This window comes from Protobothrops mucrosquamatus, unplaced genomic scaffold (assembly GCF_001527695.2).
Source record: "Protobothrops mucrosquamatus isolate PMUCROS unplaced genomic scaffold, P.Mucros_1.0 scaffold1977, whole genome shotgun sequence".
In the NCBI taxonomy this organism is placed as follows: domain Eukaryota; kingdom Metazoa; phylum Chordata; class Lepidosauria; order Squamata; family Viperidae; genus Protobothrops; species Protobothrops mucrosquamatus.
Window position 1 is genome coordinate 174,587 of NW_015388093.1, and position 16,644 is coordinate 191,230.

Genomic DNA, 16,644 nt, shown 5'->3' on the forward strand with positions numbered 1-16,644 from the left:
CAATTTTCTGATGTAATTGTCTATAAAATTGTTTTTGGGCTGAAAGTTGGTTAGGGGCATAAACCCCTATTATTAAACACTTTCTTCCATTTAGATTTATTTCCACAAATAAAAATCTTCCTTCTTTATCAACTTCTTTTAAGATAGGTGAAAGGTGTCTTTTAATATATATTGCAACCCCAGCTCTTTTTTTTAAGGCAGATGCAACAAACAAATCTCCAAGCTTAGAGTTCAATAATAATTTTTGATCTTTAGCCACAATGTGAGTCTCTTGTAAACATGTAATGTCATTATTAAAATGTCGTAGATAATGAAAAACCTTACGTCTTTTATGGGGAACATTAAGTCCACCCACATTCCAAGATATAAGCTTACACATTGGCAGGTTTCAATCCACTGATGATACTTGATGCATAAGACTTAACAAAAACCTTAGGTCGAGCGCCACCTACTGGCTCAGAAATAGCAGGTAACGCACAGTCAGCTGTAGGGCTATCAGCTGTAGGGCGGGCTGTCATCTGTCTTTCCTTCTCCTTGCGTCTATGGGCTGCACGCGTGATTCTCTGTTCCTTCCCATCAACTTTTAAACTCCCTTCTACATCCTGAACGGGAGCAGAAGGGAAATCCACAATCATTTGCTCAGCTGCGTCGATCCTTTGAGATGTAGGTGGGCATTCTGCTTGCAAAACAGACGCCATAAAATCCTTAGCTTTCTTAATCGAGTTAAGTCTATAGCGTTTACCAGCCAATGTTACAACTATGCCCACCGGTATGTCCCATCTGAAAATTATTTGTCTATTCTTAAGCTCCTGTGTAAGAAAGGCATAGTCTCGGCGCGCTCTGAGTATTTTCGCTGGGATTTCTTTTAAAAGGATGATGTCTTGGTTTAAGATCTTAAATCTTTGTTGATAAAAGAGCTGCATTATTTCATTTCGTCTCGCTTTTCTTGTAAAATAAACCACTATATCTCTTGGCAAATTTCTTTGGCGAGCAATCCAAGAGTTCACCCTAAAAACACGCTCTAATTCCAAATAAATTTCCTGGCCACAAGACAAAGCATCCCTAAGTGCGTCTGAAATTACTTGTCTTAAATTCTCCTTTGGGTCCTCAGCCAACCCGCGGATCCGAATTGCAAACTCCATATCACGAAATTGGGCAATCAACACATCAGCCTTAACATTTTCCAGACTCTCCTCTACAAGTTCAAGTCTATGGTCACTTGCTTCTGCTCTTTCTTCATTCTCCTCCACCCTTTCTGCCACCGCGTCTACATAGTCAGCCAAACCTTTGAAAGCAGTTGCCACATTCAAACAAAAATCCTCATGTTTCTGTGATAGGTCTTGTTGTTGTTGTGATAAATCCTGTTGTTGTTGTATTATTTGATCGAATCTATTTTGCATTTTAACATCCATCGCTTGAAACATCTCAGTCATTTGTTTAATAGTTACAGACATCAAGTCCTGCAGCTCTCTACCAGAGGGCGGTGGAGATGAAGAAGATGGCGGGGGTGGCGGGTGGGAAATTTTAGAAGTTGGCTGCGGTGTCTGGGACATCGGAGATGTAGTGGATTTTAAAGTTGAAGGCACGGTTTTTCTCGAAGCCATATTGGCGATAAATTTCCAATTATAAAAAAGTCTTATAAGCAGTTCAGCCAAAGCAAGTAATACGCCAGTTAAAAGTAACAAAAGTTCCAGACCGGAAATCACTTTCACTTCTTGCTGAAAAGTATCAATCCATCGCCATTTTAAGTTCACTTTCCCTCAATCCACCTCAAGTATAGGGAAGAACTTATTATCCAAGTTAGAGTAAAGTCCAAGATAAGAAGCAAACTTCCAGGGTCGGTTCGTCTGCTTACAAAAAAAACCTCACAGTTCACTTTAAGTTGCAGCAGTGGCGGCGGCTTCTAGCTTCGCCGAAGCGAAGGCGTCCTGGATCGTGGAGAAACCGCGGGGCTCCGGAGGAGTTCTCACCTACATCGTCCACATGGGACGACTCGGGAACTCAACTCCTACCCCGGGCAGCTCACCTATCCCCTTATGCCCAGGGGAAGGGTATCAAGCCGTTTGACAGCTGATGCTAGCTGTCAAAACGGCTTTTACGCAGAAACAGGCGGGAGGCAGCAACAGCTGCGTCCGACGAGGTCGCCTGCCACCGGAAGTCCCCAAGCTTTTGTTAACATATCAGGCTAAGACTCAGAAATGGAACCATTGGCGTTCATCTTCTCACTCCCATTAACAATATATGAAGTAGTCAACCTCAGTGTGACAATGAAATGTAGATTTTGATTTTGTATACCTTTAAGAGACCCAAGAATAAAATAATTACCAGATTAAACAACACATACTATGGCTTTATTTGCTGGGTTTGGTGAGGCAGATGAATTCAAAGATCTACTAACACATAATTCAAAGCTGAGCTAATCAAGCAAGACCGCTTGTGAGCAGCATCTGCCCTCAGGCCATGTTGGAGTACAGGAATACACAAGGATATGTTTTCACTGGATCAGTATTACATCCCATTCTAAACTTTAATCTAAAGAAGGAACACTCTTTTTCTCTCTCTAACTTCTAGGCTTTCTAATCATGTCAGTGTGAACTTCCAGGTAGAAGCTACAAAATTTCTAAATTACACAATATTTATACAGTTTCTAGAACATATTTTATTTACAATATTAAAAACTTGTCTTATCATGTAGCATTCACAATTCTATCTCACAGAATATTCTACCCAAAAAAATCAAAATCCATCTTTTAATATAATTAGACTGTGAAGTTCAGGGGTTTGGAAGTTAGATAAGCTTCTTCCAGAAAATGCTGGGTTTGGTGGGGCAGATGAATTCAAAGATCTACTAACACATAATTCAAAGCTGAGCTAATCAAGCAAGACCGCTTGTGAGCAGCATCTACAGGTGAATTTGGGAAATCTACATGTCACTTAAGTGCAAAAAAAAATCCTTTTTTTTCCTTAGCTGTATATATTTTTCTTGGTATGCGTTTGTTGTTGTATGTATCTTTTGTATTCCTTTTATGCCTATACGTTTCATATTTCATCCTTATGCTAAAAGAGAAAATACATTTTCTTTGATGATACTATATTATTAATGAATCTATTTCTCTTCCTCAGTAAAAGGCTTGGCAATAATAACAATATAATTTATTTTGCTTTGCTTTTCAGGCATATTCAGAATATAAGTGAGATCAAAACAGATGTTGGTAAAGCTAGAGCTTGGGTTCGACTCTCTATGGAAAAGAAATTACTTTCCAGACATCTGAAATACCTTCTTTCTGATTATGAACTCACAAAGTATGTTGAAACAATCATTTGCTTAAATGGACATGAATCGATTCATGTTTCCCTTTAAAATCACTTATCATATCTCATAATATAACTAATATGTAAAAAATATGATGTAAAAAGATGTTGAGACTCTAGAAAGAGTACAGAGAAGAGCAACAAAGATAATCAGGGGACTGGAGGCTAAAACATATAAGGAATGGTTGCTGGAATTGGGTATGTCTAGTTTAATGAAGAGAAGGACGAGGGGGGACATGATAGCAGTCTTCCAATATCTCAGGGGATGCCACAAGGAAGAGGGAGTCAAGCTATTCTCCAAAACGCCTGAAGGCAGGACCAGAAGCAACGGATGGAAACTAACCAAGGAGAGAAACAACCTAGAACTAAGGAGAAATTTCCTGACAGAACAATTAACCAGTGGAACCACCTGCCTCCAGAAGCTGTGAATGCTCCAACACTGGAAGTTTTTAAGAAGAAACTGGACAGCCATTTGTCTGAAATGATATAGGGTTTCCAGCCTGAGCAGGAGGTTGGACTAGATGACCTCCAAGATCCCTTACAAATATTATTATTATTATTATTATTATTATTATTATTATTATTATTATTATTATTATTATTATTATTATTATTATTATTAAATATATACTGCATGAATTTCCTAGTTATTTGTGAAAGAAGATAATTTTCAAATTATGATATGAGCTCAAAAATTGAATTCTATGCTACTATGAACTGACATGAGTTAGAAAAAGAAATAAAGCTAAATATAGCTTAAACCAGAGGTCCCCAGGTTTTGGGGCACCAGGGACCGGTTCCATGGAGAAAGGTTTTTCCACAGACCAGATGGGGTGTGCTTTTGAATACTGCCTGCATCCTGAGGATGGAGCTTTTCTTGTTTGTGTGGCCTGCTAGCTGGCATCCTGCAGACCGGTGCCGGTCCACAGACCGGGTGTTGGGAAACCCTGGCTTACACCAATCCATTCAGTATATCATTTAACCTTGCAATTCATCTTTTCTTCTACCATATCCCTACATTGTTTCATACTTTGTCTTCTCTTCTTTAAATTTCTCACCTCTCTTCATGAGAATTTCATTAATTCTATCCAGCCTTTCTTGATCTTCTCATTCTTTGGTCCATTCTCCCTTCCTTCGTGTATTTGTTTTGCAGCTTGATGTTCATTTTCTATATATGACCAAATCACTTCAAGTAGGTGTTCTTCTTTTCCCTCTCGGCTCCTGTGAGAGCTCGGTTGAGATCTGTGTGGTACAGGCAATCCTCGACTTACAGCCCTTTGTTTAGTAACTGTTCAAAGTAACAACAACACTGAAAAAAAGTGACTCTTGACCTTTTTTTCACACTTACGATCCCATGATCATGTGATTTACATTCAGATGCTTGACAACTGGTTCATATTTATGACGGTCACTGCATCCTGGGGTTGTGTAATCCCTTCTTGCCACCTTCTGACTAACAAAGTCAGTGGGGAAGGCACTTAACAACCGTGTTACTGACTTTACAGCTGCAGTGATTCACTTAACAGTTGTGGCAAGAAAGGTCGTAAAATGGGACAAAACTGTTTCGCTTAGCAATGGAAATTTTGGGTTCAATTGTGGTCATATATCAAGGACTACCTGTAACTAAAAGTTGTCAAGGAACAGACTTCTTTTAATCTTTTTTTTCCTTCTGTTCCATCGTGTCTGATGCTTGGAGACTGCCTGGATGAATCTCTGCAGTTTTCCTGGCAATGTTTTTCAGAAGTGGATTACCATTGCCTCCTTCCAAGGGCAGGGTGACGGTGACTGGCCCAAGGTCACCCAGCTGGCTTCATGCCAAGCAGGACTAGAATTCACGATCTCCTGGCTTCTCGCCTGATCCCTTAACCACAACATACAGCTGGCTCTCTGTTCTTATTAAGTAGAAGCAAATCCCTCTCATGCAAGTATGATACCTGGGGATTGTGAACACATCTGTTGTCATGTTTTCAGTAGCCCTGGAGGAGGAGTTTGCTCAGTCTACAACTTCCTGGAAGCTGCCCCTCCCTCCCCACCCAATCTGCTTTTTCTGGATTAGTTAGATGAGCCTCCCACTTCACCCATCCTCATTGTTATTACCTGGCCTTTTCCTCTGGATGCTCGGCGTCCTCTCATTCTGCCATTCCTCCTCCCTCCCCCCTCCCCCCATGAGGAAGTTTGGATTAAAAACTCAGAATCTGAATCACATGGCCGGCTGGGGAATTCTGGGAGTTGAAGTCTACAGATGTTAAAGTTACCCAGTTGGGCACCCCTACTCTGGGTGAAGGCTTTGGACAGCCCTTTCTCCAAGTTCAGTGAAGCCAGATGTGGGCTGACCATATCAACTCCAATTTGTCCTTCAGATCAGAATGGACAGCTCCTGGTCTAAATGTTGTAGGGTCTCCTGCTTGAGTAGGGGGTTGGACTAGAAGATCTCCAGGGTCCCTTCCAACTCTATTCTGATGGATTTCTTTCTTTCTTATGATTCAGTTTGTATTCAATCCACATTCATTTAGCACTCATTCATTCTTGGTTCCAACTCTTCTTTTACCGTGCACACCTTTTAGTAACCTATTCCCACTGCATTCAACTTTATCCTGATCTATGCAACTCTCATTTTAATATCTTAAAGTGGGCAAAGCAGAGATTTAATATGCAACGATTCTTTATACATTTATCTGTAAATAATTTAAACAACAAAGAATTATCGTACATACTTGTGTTGCTCAGTGTTGAACCATTTTCTGAATATTTTATTTATTGTCAAACATCCTTTGCCTCTGTCGTATACTACCCAGGCAAAATTCATACTGGCACTAAATGTGTCAGCTTATTAATGTTTTTTCCCTAAATCAACTTATAATAGTTTTGGAAATGTTGAAAAATATTGGAAAAAATCTTTTTAATGTCTTTTTTCTAGTTTTGGAGGGAATGAAATTATTTTCTGAGATAGAGATTTACCTAAGAAAAATGATTAATTAGAAAATTGTTTTTTAAAAATGAAAATATTCCAGAAAGGGATATATTGATTAGGGCAGAGCAAAAAAATTATTATATTTAAGGTTAGGACTAGGAACCTGAAGATTCAATTTCTTGGACACCGTAAGCCACAAAACCCAGTGAGTGACCTTGGGCTAGCTCTTTCAGTCCAATCTATTTCACGGGATTGTTGATGTTAGGGAAAAATAGGAAGAGGAAGCATTAAATATACTACTTTGAATTCCTGAGTAAAGGCAGTATTTAAATCCACTAAATAAATATACCGTATACTAATCTTCAGCACTTTGTTCTCCCATACTTTTTAAGTAATAGAGACTAAATTTAATTGTCCTTAGCCAAAAGAGTAAATCAATTTTAACTTCTTTGTTCTATTAATTACTATTTTTTTTGAAGTGGCAATCTATACATCTTATGCCTTTAGAGTTAATTCCATTAAACACAACAATTCTTAAATCTGAATAGAGCATTTATACACTTGCATTATACTTTCCAAATAGTTGCTGATAAGAGTAAACTAGGATTGAAAGATTTAATGGTTCAAAATTTCTCAGCATTTTATTTCTTTATCTGGATTTTTACCCTTCAACGATCACATTTTTCATATTTCTAAAATAGTTTCCATCCCTTAAAAAGAAATGTTAGTGGTATACAAAACAGTGGGTTGAAATTTATATAAAGCACATACAGAATCTAAAAGACTCTAAAACAGCAATCCATTGGTTATAATAGTTATTGCCAGTGCATTCTTCAGAATGAAACTCCTATTATAATTATAAAGTGTTTATTTTCTTTGTCAGAAAACTCTACAAACGCTATGCTTTCCTCCGTTGCGATGATGAAAAAGAACAGTTTCTTTATCATCTCTTGTCATTCAGTGCTGTAGATTACTTCTGCTTCACCAATGTTTTTACTACAATTTGTAAGTATAACCTTTTATTATTGGAAAAATTACTTTGTGGTACCTAATTTTCTATAGTAAGCACTTGTAGTTCAGACTCCACTTTGTCAGATCCATGGAATACTATTTTCATATGACTTGTATATGTATGCCATTATAGAGAGCTGAAATGTCAGGAAAATGAAATGCAAGAAATACAGATTCTAAAAATTATGTAAAATCTTAAAATAAATATAAGCCAATTATTCATAAAGCAATATTAATCCCAACATATTATTCAAATTTTAAACTCTGGATTTCTTAAGCCTGGGAGGCTATAATTATATTATTTTGTGATGTGAGAGAAAATATATTTAACTACTATAATTGATTTTCATTGGTAAGCTGGAAAGAGAGCAATTTCTGTCCCTATGCAAATATTCATTTACCCTCAAAATTTGTTCCAGAAAGTCATGACTTTGTGTGGGAAGTGAAAAAAGGAAAAAACATGCTTAAGGATATGTAAATGAAAATTGACTGTACAGGACACTGAATGCAATACTGTAGCTATAAGGCATGTAGTTGTCTTACATAGAGTGTGTTTTTGGAAAAGTAATTTTCAAAAGGCTGTTTGTAAATAAATTGTGAGACAGGTATTTGTATGTGCATATTTGGGTAGCTATCTGCTTGTACCTTGATGTTAGTGTATTTATATAAATAGGTTTCCTGGAAGCAGGGATTCTTAAAAGAGCTTTGAAGCTGCCTCATTTATAAACAGAATAAAAACATATCTGTAAATTTGCTAAACACAATTGTAACTGGCTTGTATAAACCTGGTATTTTAGTAAACACTTAAATAGTGTAAGGGATGGAAGTAAGATCTGTTCCCATCTTACTTACCATTTGCTGTTGCTGGCATTTTTTCTTTCATTTGGCTCATGGGGCTGATACAGGAGGTTAAAAAGTATTTAAAAAGTAGGATGACTATTACACACATCTCAAAACCTTATTTAGCTTGTTTATGATCTATAAAGATTTCAGTTAAGAAGAATATGTATGTATTTCACAATTTGCTAAGTTGCTATTCAAAACCATCCCCAGCAAGCCTATAACCCTCTACACTTACTACTTAGTTTTTTTAACTGATATATTTCAGAACATAAATCAATAAAAGTTAAGCAGACGTTTAAGAACTCAATTGAAACATAAAATTAAAAAGTGTAATATATTAATGCATGAATTGTGACAAAATGAACTAGGGAAATTCTCACTGGGAAAGTTTCTTACCTGGGAGTTTCTCACTGGGGAAATATACATTTCAGGAGTAGGAGATTCTACTGAAGAAGTTCAGTGAAGCTCCCCCTGCATATATTCTTGGAGACAATTACCCAGATGTATATATGTGTTTTCTTTTTTACAGTGATTCCATACCATATATTGATTGTTCCTAGCAAAAAGCTTGGTGGCTCAATGTTTACAGCCAACCCATGGATGTGTATTTCAGGAGAATTGGGTGAAACAGGAATCCTGCAGGTTCCAAGAAATATGCTGGAGATGACATTTGAGGTATCTCTCATGTTGTTGTTGAACAGAAGAAAGCAACTTTTCAGTCTCTAAGCCTTGTGCTTTGTTTCAAAAAATAATTTTCAATGATCAAGGGCTACATTACAATAATGTAAAATAAGTAGCCAAGGCTATCTAAGAGCCCTTTAATTTTTTTTAAACAGGGAATAGCTTACACACCTTTGACAGTTGGCCTTTAAATTCTCAGCAGCTTTATATCTTGAAACTACAGGTATCCCAGAGCCATGGGGTATCTATCCCAAGTTAAAGGAACACAAAATAGAAAAGCATGGACATTGTGGGGTAGGGGGACGAGAGAGAGAGAGAGAGAGTAAATTTAATAGAGTGACCTTTGAAAATAGTTACTTTTGTGGATTCCAGCAAACCCTGACAATTATGATCACAAAAAGGTTACTAAAAGAGGAGTAAGGTTTCCTTTTTCTACATTTAATTTGAGGTTTTGAGAAAGCTCTCCTACTATCTGATTTTGAAATTGTTTCTTTCAAATGTACAGTAGCATTTACCCTTAGTAATTTCCTTAGTAATACATTAACAGGTTTACAGAATAGATTCAAGGTTTTTACAAAGTTAAAAATCATTAAATTTATCACAGAACAAAAAGGGGGAAAAGATGGACATCCAAAACCAAAAAATCTGCCATCATAAATAAGTAGTCAGTGATGGTCTAATGCAGAGGTAGGCAACCTTGGCTCTTTTATGACTCATGGATTTCAACTCCCAGAATTCCTGAGCCAAGTCCACGAGTCATAAAAGAGCCAAGGTTGCCTACCCCTGGTCTAATGAAACAGAACTTTCAATGATTTATGGAAATCAGCAAGGAGGGTACCTGGTGCATCTCTAGGATTAGCGTTACAAAGAAGGAGGCGGGTGTTGCTTGCAATGCTCCTTTGATCTTTCATGGAAATAGGACCCTGAGCAAAGCCTCCCTTTTACAATGCATGTGTCATCAGTGTCCACTTGAAGGGGACAGTCCCTAAGGTAACCCGGAGTTTGTTCACATAGAGCTTTTTAAATAATAAAGAATTTTGTTTGGACTTGGAAACTAATCGGTAGCTTGGGCAGTAAGCAGAGAACATACCAGTACTAATTATTAGCCATTAATATCCCGACCATTGCAATGTGTGCCACCTGCAAATTCTGGGTCATTTCAAAGGCAATCTCATATAGAGCATGTTAGAGTGGTGTTCAGGACATACATAAATGTTGCCATAGCTTCATAGTCAAGAAACGGGTGCAGCTGGCAGATTAGCCAATGCTGAACATGCGTTCTCTGCTCATGGCTTTCTTCTGATGTTCCTGCAACAGCCATATGTTCCCAAGTTGTGGACCTGTTCCTTCAGACAGAGAGGATCCCATCAACAACAATTACTGAATCATCTTGAAGAAAATGGCAATTATCCTATTGTCTTTTTAACCTTAGTTAAAATTCCAAGCTTCTTCTGAGAGTGTCAGTTGCCTTCTCTTCCTTGCATTTCTGTTGCTTTCCAGTTGCAGAGCAAAACAGAATTGACTTTGAAACTTTAACTCAATTCTTTGTCTATGTGCATCTCCAATATCTGCCTAAAGTCCTGTTATATCTTCCCTCTTCTAATGTACATTAATAAAGGCAACTTGTTTTCTCTATTTGTTTTTTTTTTACCCAATATATTTTATGTTTTCTAATTTTTAGTGTCAGAATTTGGGAAAACTTACTACGGTACAAATAGGACACGATAATTCTGGATTGTATGCCAAGTGGCTAGTGGAATATGTTATGGTCAGAAATGAAGTGACGGGTCACACTTACAAGTAAGGTTCCTTTCAATTTATGCATTGTACAAATAGTATTTGAATTATTGAATTCTTGAGTAAACTAATTTGTACTACAGTAAATATGATTGCCTCATTTGCTTGTTTCTGTAACTGTTCCAAAGAAGGATGTATCAATCATAATAACTTTTTACTAGCTGAATTTGCAAATGTTGCAAGTAGATTTATTTGGAATTTTCTACTTCACATATAATAGATAATCTTTTATCTATTTATAGTAACTTTCTATTAGTTTCATGCTCATACAAAAAATATGCATTGACTTCTGCATAAATTGGAATCTAATGGAAGAATGGAGCCTATACACATTCTGATTTTTTTAATCAGTATTTGACAGCCTAAATTGTGCTACTGTACACCGCATCTGCAGTCCATTCCAAATATTTGTATGTTTAAATCCACAATCTTCATCTTTTTTTTTTATTTCCAGAAGGTAGGCTGTGTGTTCCTGTGAGACAGAAACAGTTACATCAGAGGTGGGCAACCCAATGGTTCCCAGCAGTTTATTTGAAACCCCCGTTATTCTAAAACTGCATTGCCAAAATATAGCAACAGAATAGTCAAATTATAGTAGATCAATTAAAGCTTATTGCTGAGTGTGTGGTCTAAGTTAAAGATTCCTTCTGGAAATTCTCCATCTTCTGCTTCTTACCTCCCCCACAAAAGAGCTGGGGGGGGAAAATCAGGTATGCCTCTTCCAGAGGAAACATTGCATCATCAAATAGCCTTTAGTGATCTTTCAAAAACTCAAGATGGTCAGTTGTAGCTCTCAATATCCCAAGAATGGTCTATTCCAGGGGTCTGCAACCTTGACAACTTTAAGACTTGTGGACTTCAGCTCCCATAATTCAGGGAGCTGAAGTCCACAAGTCTTAAAGTTGTCAAGGTTGCAGACCCCTGGTCTATTCTCAAGTACATGAACACTATTCTGCTGGCTCAGTTATACAGTAACTGGAAATATTTACAATGAAGTATACTCACCTTACAGAGCAAAATCAAGTCTGTTGTGTGCTGTCTTTTTAAAAGTATAATATGAGCACAATGACCCTACAGTACTTTCTTTTCTTTATTTTTTTTCCGTCAGGTTTCCATGTGGAAGATGGCTTGGAAAAGGTGTAGATGATGGCAGCTTAGAAAGGATTTTAGTGGGTGAATTGCTGACATCTCATACTGAGGTAGATGAAAGACAGTGCAGAACGCCTCCATTACAGCAATCCCCCAGCATGATCAGAAGATTTGTCACCATATCACCTAACAACAAGCCAAGTAAGCTGGGTGGATTGTAGTTATGAATGAGCTACCTGAAAAATGGCATAGAATACTCAGGGAAACTCAGTATTATAACACTTAGTTGTATGACCCACTGGTCTGTTCTCAAAACTGCTAATATGTTCTCTGTAATTATCAGTTGTAAATAATTCCAAAATTCATACTATTAAAACTAAATCACACAATATAATTGGTTATTATCTCAAATATGCATGAGAGTTCATAAATATTGTTGCAATTGAACTATACATTGGTTCATCTACTGACTGAGGAAAGAAAGACAATGTTTATTGATTAAATCTGTAATATAAAGCTAAAAACATTAATGGTTACAAGCTGCATATTTTAAAAACCTGTTAGAGATTTTCTTGTTTAATTTATGAAGATTGCACTCAGCCTGTTGAGTGTAGCTATTAACATCATTTGCCAAGTACCAATTTTCCTATAACTTTATAGCTTTATAACTATAATAGAATTGTAAATGATATTTGGGAAAGAGGGGAAGTGATGCTGCTTAGGATCAAACAGACAAGAGGCAGGAGCTCCCAGTGGCTTAATGGCCAGAGAAAGACATTTAGGAAGGATCCATTCTAATGGATGAAGCACTTAAAATGATATTGGGAAGTTTATGCCTTCAGATTTGCAAGATTCTGTTAATGTAGCTCTACAATAAAGTAGAATTGGTTCATCTAGTCTTGTTTCCTGTCTGGTTTACCTGGAAGGGCTGACATCAATCTTGCAAATCTCCTATTCTCTTCCAAAGAGAGGGATTTTGAGAATGGCTTCAAAGAATACCATCTGGCAGCCACATTGTTACAACACCAATATCAAGGAGATGCATCCAGTCCTGTCTGGTTTGCTTGGGAAGGCTGATAGTAACATATATGGGCAACTTGATGCTTTAACTTTGTATGCACACAAACAAGTATATACTGGTAGTCCTTGTTAATGACAGTCCTGTTTAGCAACCATTTGAACTTACAACAGTACTGAAAAATTATGTTTCTAATTTACTAGAGACAACTGCAGAATGCACAAGTATATTGTTATTGATCACAAACTGAATCAGAATCTACAATGTGATCTGACTGCAAAAAAAGACCAAAAAAAAAGACAACTGTAGTTTTAGGCCCCATTGATAGAAGTGTAATTTCTACATCATGAGAAGTCATTCCGTTCTGCTGGTCTGCATTGATCAGCCACCATACAGTGTACCAAGTCCTTTACTAGAAGTTAAATCCTACAGGAGTGATTAAAAAAACTGAGAATGTTTAAACATAAGAAGACAGAGAGGATAGAATAGTATTCTTCACCTATTTAAAAGATACAAAAAGACCATCATCTCTTCTATATTACTGCACAGCATAAGGCATAAGTAATAGGAAAGAGATTGTATTTAGTGTTGGGGTGGTGGTGGAAACAAACTTCCTAACAGGAAGAAAAGATTTATAGGAGAACCAATTATCCAGCAAGCTGGACAGCTTCCTATCAGTGGATGTGTTCAAGCAACTTGTCAGTCATTTGCTGGGAATATATCACTTCCTGCAGTGACTTATTATTGAGATTAAGGTGCCCTCTTTGGACCTGTGATTCAAAGCTACAAAATTAATTTTCTAACCTTATTATCTAGATAGCTCAATATATTTTATAACATAATTTTATGCTGTTTATTTTTATTATAGAATTATTATTTGTGGTATGCGACACTGTAACTCTTGAAAAAAGTGCTATAAAAGAGAATATGTTCTCCATTCTTACTTTTAAAAGGACTTGACTTGTCTGTGTATAAACTAGACATCAGATTAGGTTTTTAAAATATATATATATATATTCCCTTTTGCACAGAATTAAATACAGGTCAGATACAAGAATCTATTGGTGAAGCAGTAAATGGAATTGTCAAACATTTCCACAAGCCAGAGAAAGAGGTAAGTTTATTATACATAGCAATAATGGGGATTGATCATTTCTTCTTTGATTGATATCTGCCTAGAATTGACTAATATAATTGCTAATTAATGTAATGGTATGGATTATCAAATACATAATATTGTATATAATTTCATACTGTGGCAGTTTTTATTAGGACTTTCAAGCATGTTTGGAAGCTGTAATTAGGTTCATTTGATCAGTATTAGCAGAGGGGAAATATAAATTTACATCTAATTTATCTTTTACTGTAATTCCTTTGATTGTTATGAGCCGGTCAGAGTCACTGGGAATCAGGCAGCATACAAATTTGATGAATTGTTGTTATCTGATAAAAAGGGGCAGGTAAACTACACTGTGGGAATGAGAAGTAGTTTTGTAATTTGATTTGTGTGAATTTGGATCACCAATAACTTTCCCTAATTTTCGTACACTGAATACATTTTCCTCTGAGGTTTTTTACTCTTTTCCCTATTTTGTAGTAGTAGACATATCCTGTGGTACTTCAGCCTTTGCAGGCCTAGTCTTCCAGGCCACACAGGAAACATGACCAAATGAACTAATTCTACTTTATTGTAAGGCTACATTAACAGACTCTGGCAAGTCTAAAGTACAAATTCCCACCATCTTTTTTACAGTCTGAGAAGCTAGGGAGGATTCCTTTTGAGCTTCTTGCTCGACCCTCTATCCAGTTGCAGACTATACTCGTGGTGGCGAACCTATGGTGGCACGCAGAGCCCTCTCTGTGGCCGTCACCCCAGTCCTAGGCCTTCAGCTGGGTTTTATAAAACCTTTTTGCTTTAGGCCTCCACTGCCGTGTGCAAAAAAACAAAAGATTCAATCAATCAATTTCAACTTCTCACAGGGAAAAAAAAGATCTCGCAAAGTTGGAATTGATTGATTGAACCTTTTAGTCCCATCCAGTCTGCTGTTATCACCGCAGACTCGCCCACCCAATGGGCCACGCCCACCTGGCACCCAACGATACGTAAGTGGGTTTTGGGTTGCAGTTTGAGCACTCGGTCTCTAAAAGGTTCGCCATCACTGGACTATACCATCTCATATCTGACCATTCCTTAGGCAACATTTCTTCTCTCGTCTCTAAGGTGTTTCCTACATACTGTTGCAGGTACCCAGTAGCATAGGCATCCATAACAAACAGAAGTTGTCCACTATTCTCCCTGCAGTTTCAAGTGCCTGCTAGTGTTCTGCCTATATTGTCCTTTCTTTGCATTGTATGGCACAAGTTGATTGTTTTCTTGCTGATGCAATCTGGGGATCTCCACCTGATTTCAGTAAAAGGGCTGTTGCTATATATAAGTTATAGATTATCTATCTCTGTTCTAGTGTGTTACTCATTCTGTAGTTCTCATTTGGCTACCTTATAAATAAATGTAATCTGTATTAAAAATTTCCAATTTCTGTTGTAGCCTTACTCCTGAACCTTTTTAATATAATAGGTGGAATCAATATGAAATATGCGTATCATGGCAAATATGTATAGTGTTAATTATCACAGGCTGTAGTAGTTTATGGTTAGACAGATATATAAACAACTTTAAAATAAAGCATTTGTTTGTTTGATTTTCCATTGGCAGAGAGGAAGTTTAACACTTTTGCTTTGTGGAGAAGGTGGACTTGTTTCAGCTCTAGAGCAAGTGTTTCAGCATGGATTTAAATCTCCTAGGCTCTTCAAAAATGTTTTTATTTGGGATTTTCTAGGTAAGTACGGAACACCCACTTGGAGATATAATCCTATGATATCTACTTTGTTTTCTTAAATGAGCCTCATGGATAATCTGAATTATTTGTTATTGCAATAAACACTATTTAGTACTAGAAATAACTAGTAACACCCATTCTTAATATAAGAAAATGAAATGAAGCAATTATTCTGGATAATATTTGAAGAGAGACAAGGCAATACGTAAGAAAGTAGTCAAATAATATTTGGTACTAGGAGCACTAAACAAAATATGAGATTTATTTTATCAATTGTCTGAATGTCAAATTTTAAATTTGAAAGTGTAGTGATATTTGCTTTTTTATATATTATATACATTCTCTACTAATACTCATTATAAGAAAGTTGAAAACAATGGTATATTACAGGTAATTCTCAGCTTGAAACAGTTCATTTAGTGATCGTTGAAGTTATGGCACTGAAAAAAGTGACTTATGACCGTTTTTCACATGACTGTTGCAGCATCCCCATGGTCCATGATCCAAATTCAGACATTTGGCAACTGACTCATATTTATGACAGTTGCAGTGTCCTGGGGTCATGTGATCCCCTTTTGCAAGGATCATGTGATCCCCTTTTACTTACCTTCTGGCAAGTAAAGTCAGTGAGGAAGCCAGATTCACTTAACAACTGCAGTGATTCACTTAACAACTGTAGCAAGAAAGGTCATAAAATGGGGCAAAATTCAACAATGTCTTTTAGCAACAGAAACTTTGGGCTCAGTTGTGGTTGTAAGTCGAGGACTATCTGTGCTCCATAGATATTAGGTGATTAGAGTAAAATTGGTACAGTATGTTTGTATTTAAAAACACAAAAATAATTCAGTTACAATCTGATATGGTTAGATGACCGTTTTTTGTTCTATGTCTACCTTCAGAGAAAGCACAAGGATTTTATGAAGCTCTTGATCAGAATGAACTGGTCCCAGAAGAAAACTGGCAGAAAAGAGCTAGGAGTTTTTGTCGCTTTGTAACAGCCATCAACAACACTCCTAGAAACATTGGGAAAGATGGCAAATTTCAGATGTTAGTTTGCCTTGGAGCTAGGTATGACTCTATGGCTATTGCTTTGTCTATACTATAATGTTTTCCTAATTATTTTGTTTCCTTATTCTGTTGGTCAG

General features: G+C 36.8%; 1 protein-coding gene across 1 annotated transcript in view; it reads left to right on the forward strand.

The window, feature by feature from the left end:
- The window catches only part of DENND5A (DENN domain containing 5A), a 73,956-nt gene that overhangs the window by 52,886 nt on the left and 4,426 nt on the right, over positions 1–16,644 (forward strand). The window contains 8 exon segments of the mRNA XM_029285636.1: positions 3,175–3,303; positions 7,107–7,228; positions 8,607–8,752; positions 10,440–10,558; positions 11,664–11,845; positions 13,694–13,776; positions 15,376–15,499; positions 16,399–16,612. Coding sequence (XP_029141469.1) covers positions 3,175–3,303; positions 7,107–7,228; positions 8,607–8,752; positions 10,440–10,558; positions 11,664–11,845; positions 13,694–13,776; positions 15,376–15,499; positions 16,399–16,612 — 1,119 coding nt within the window.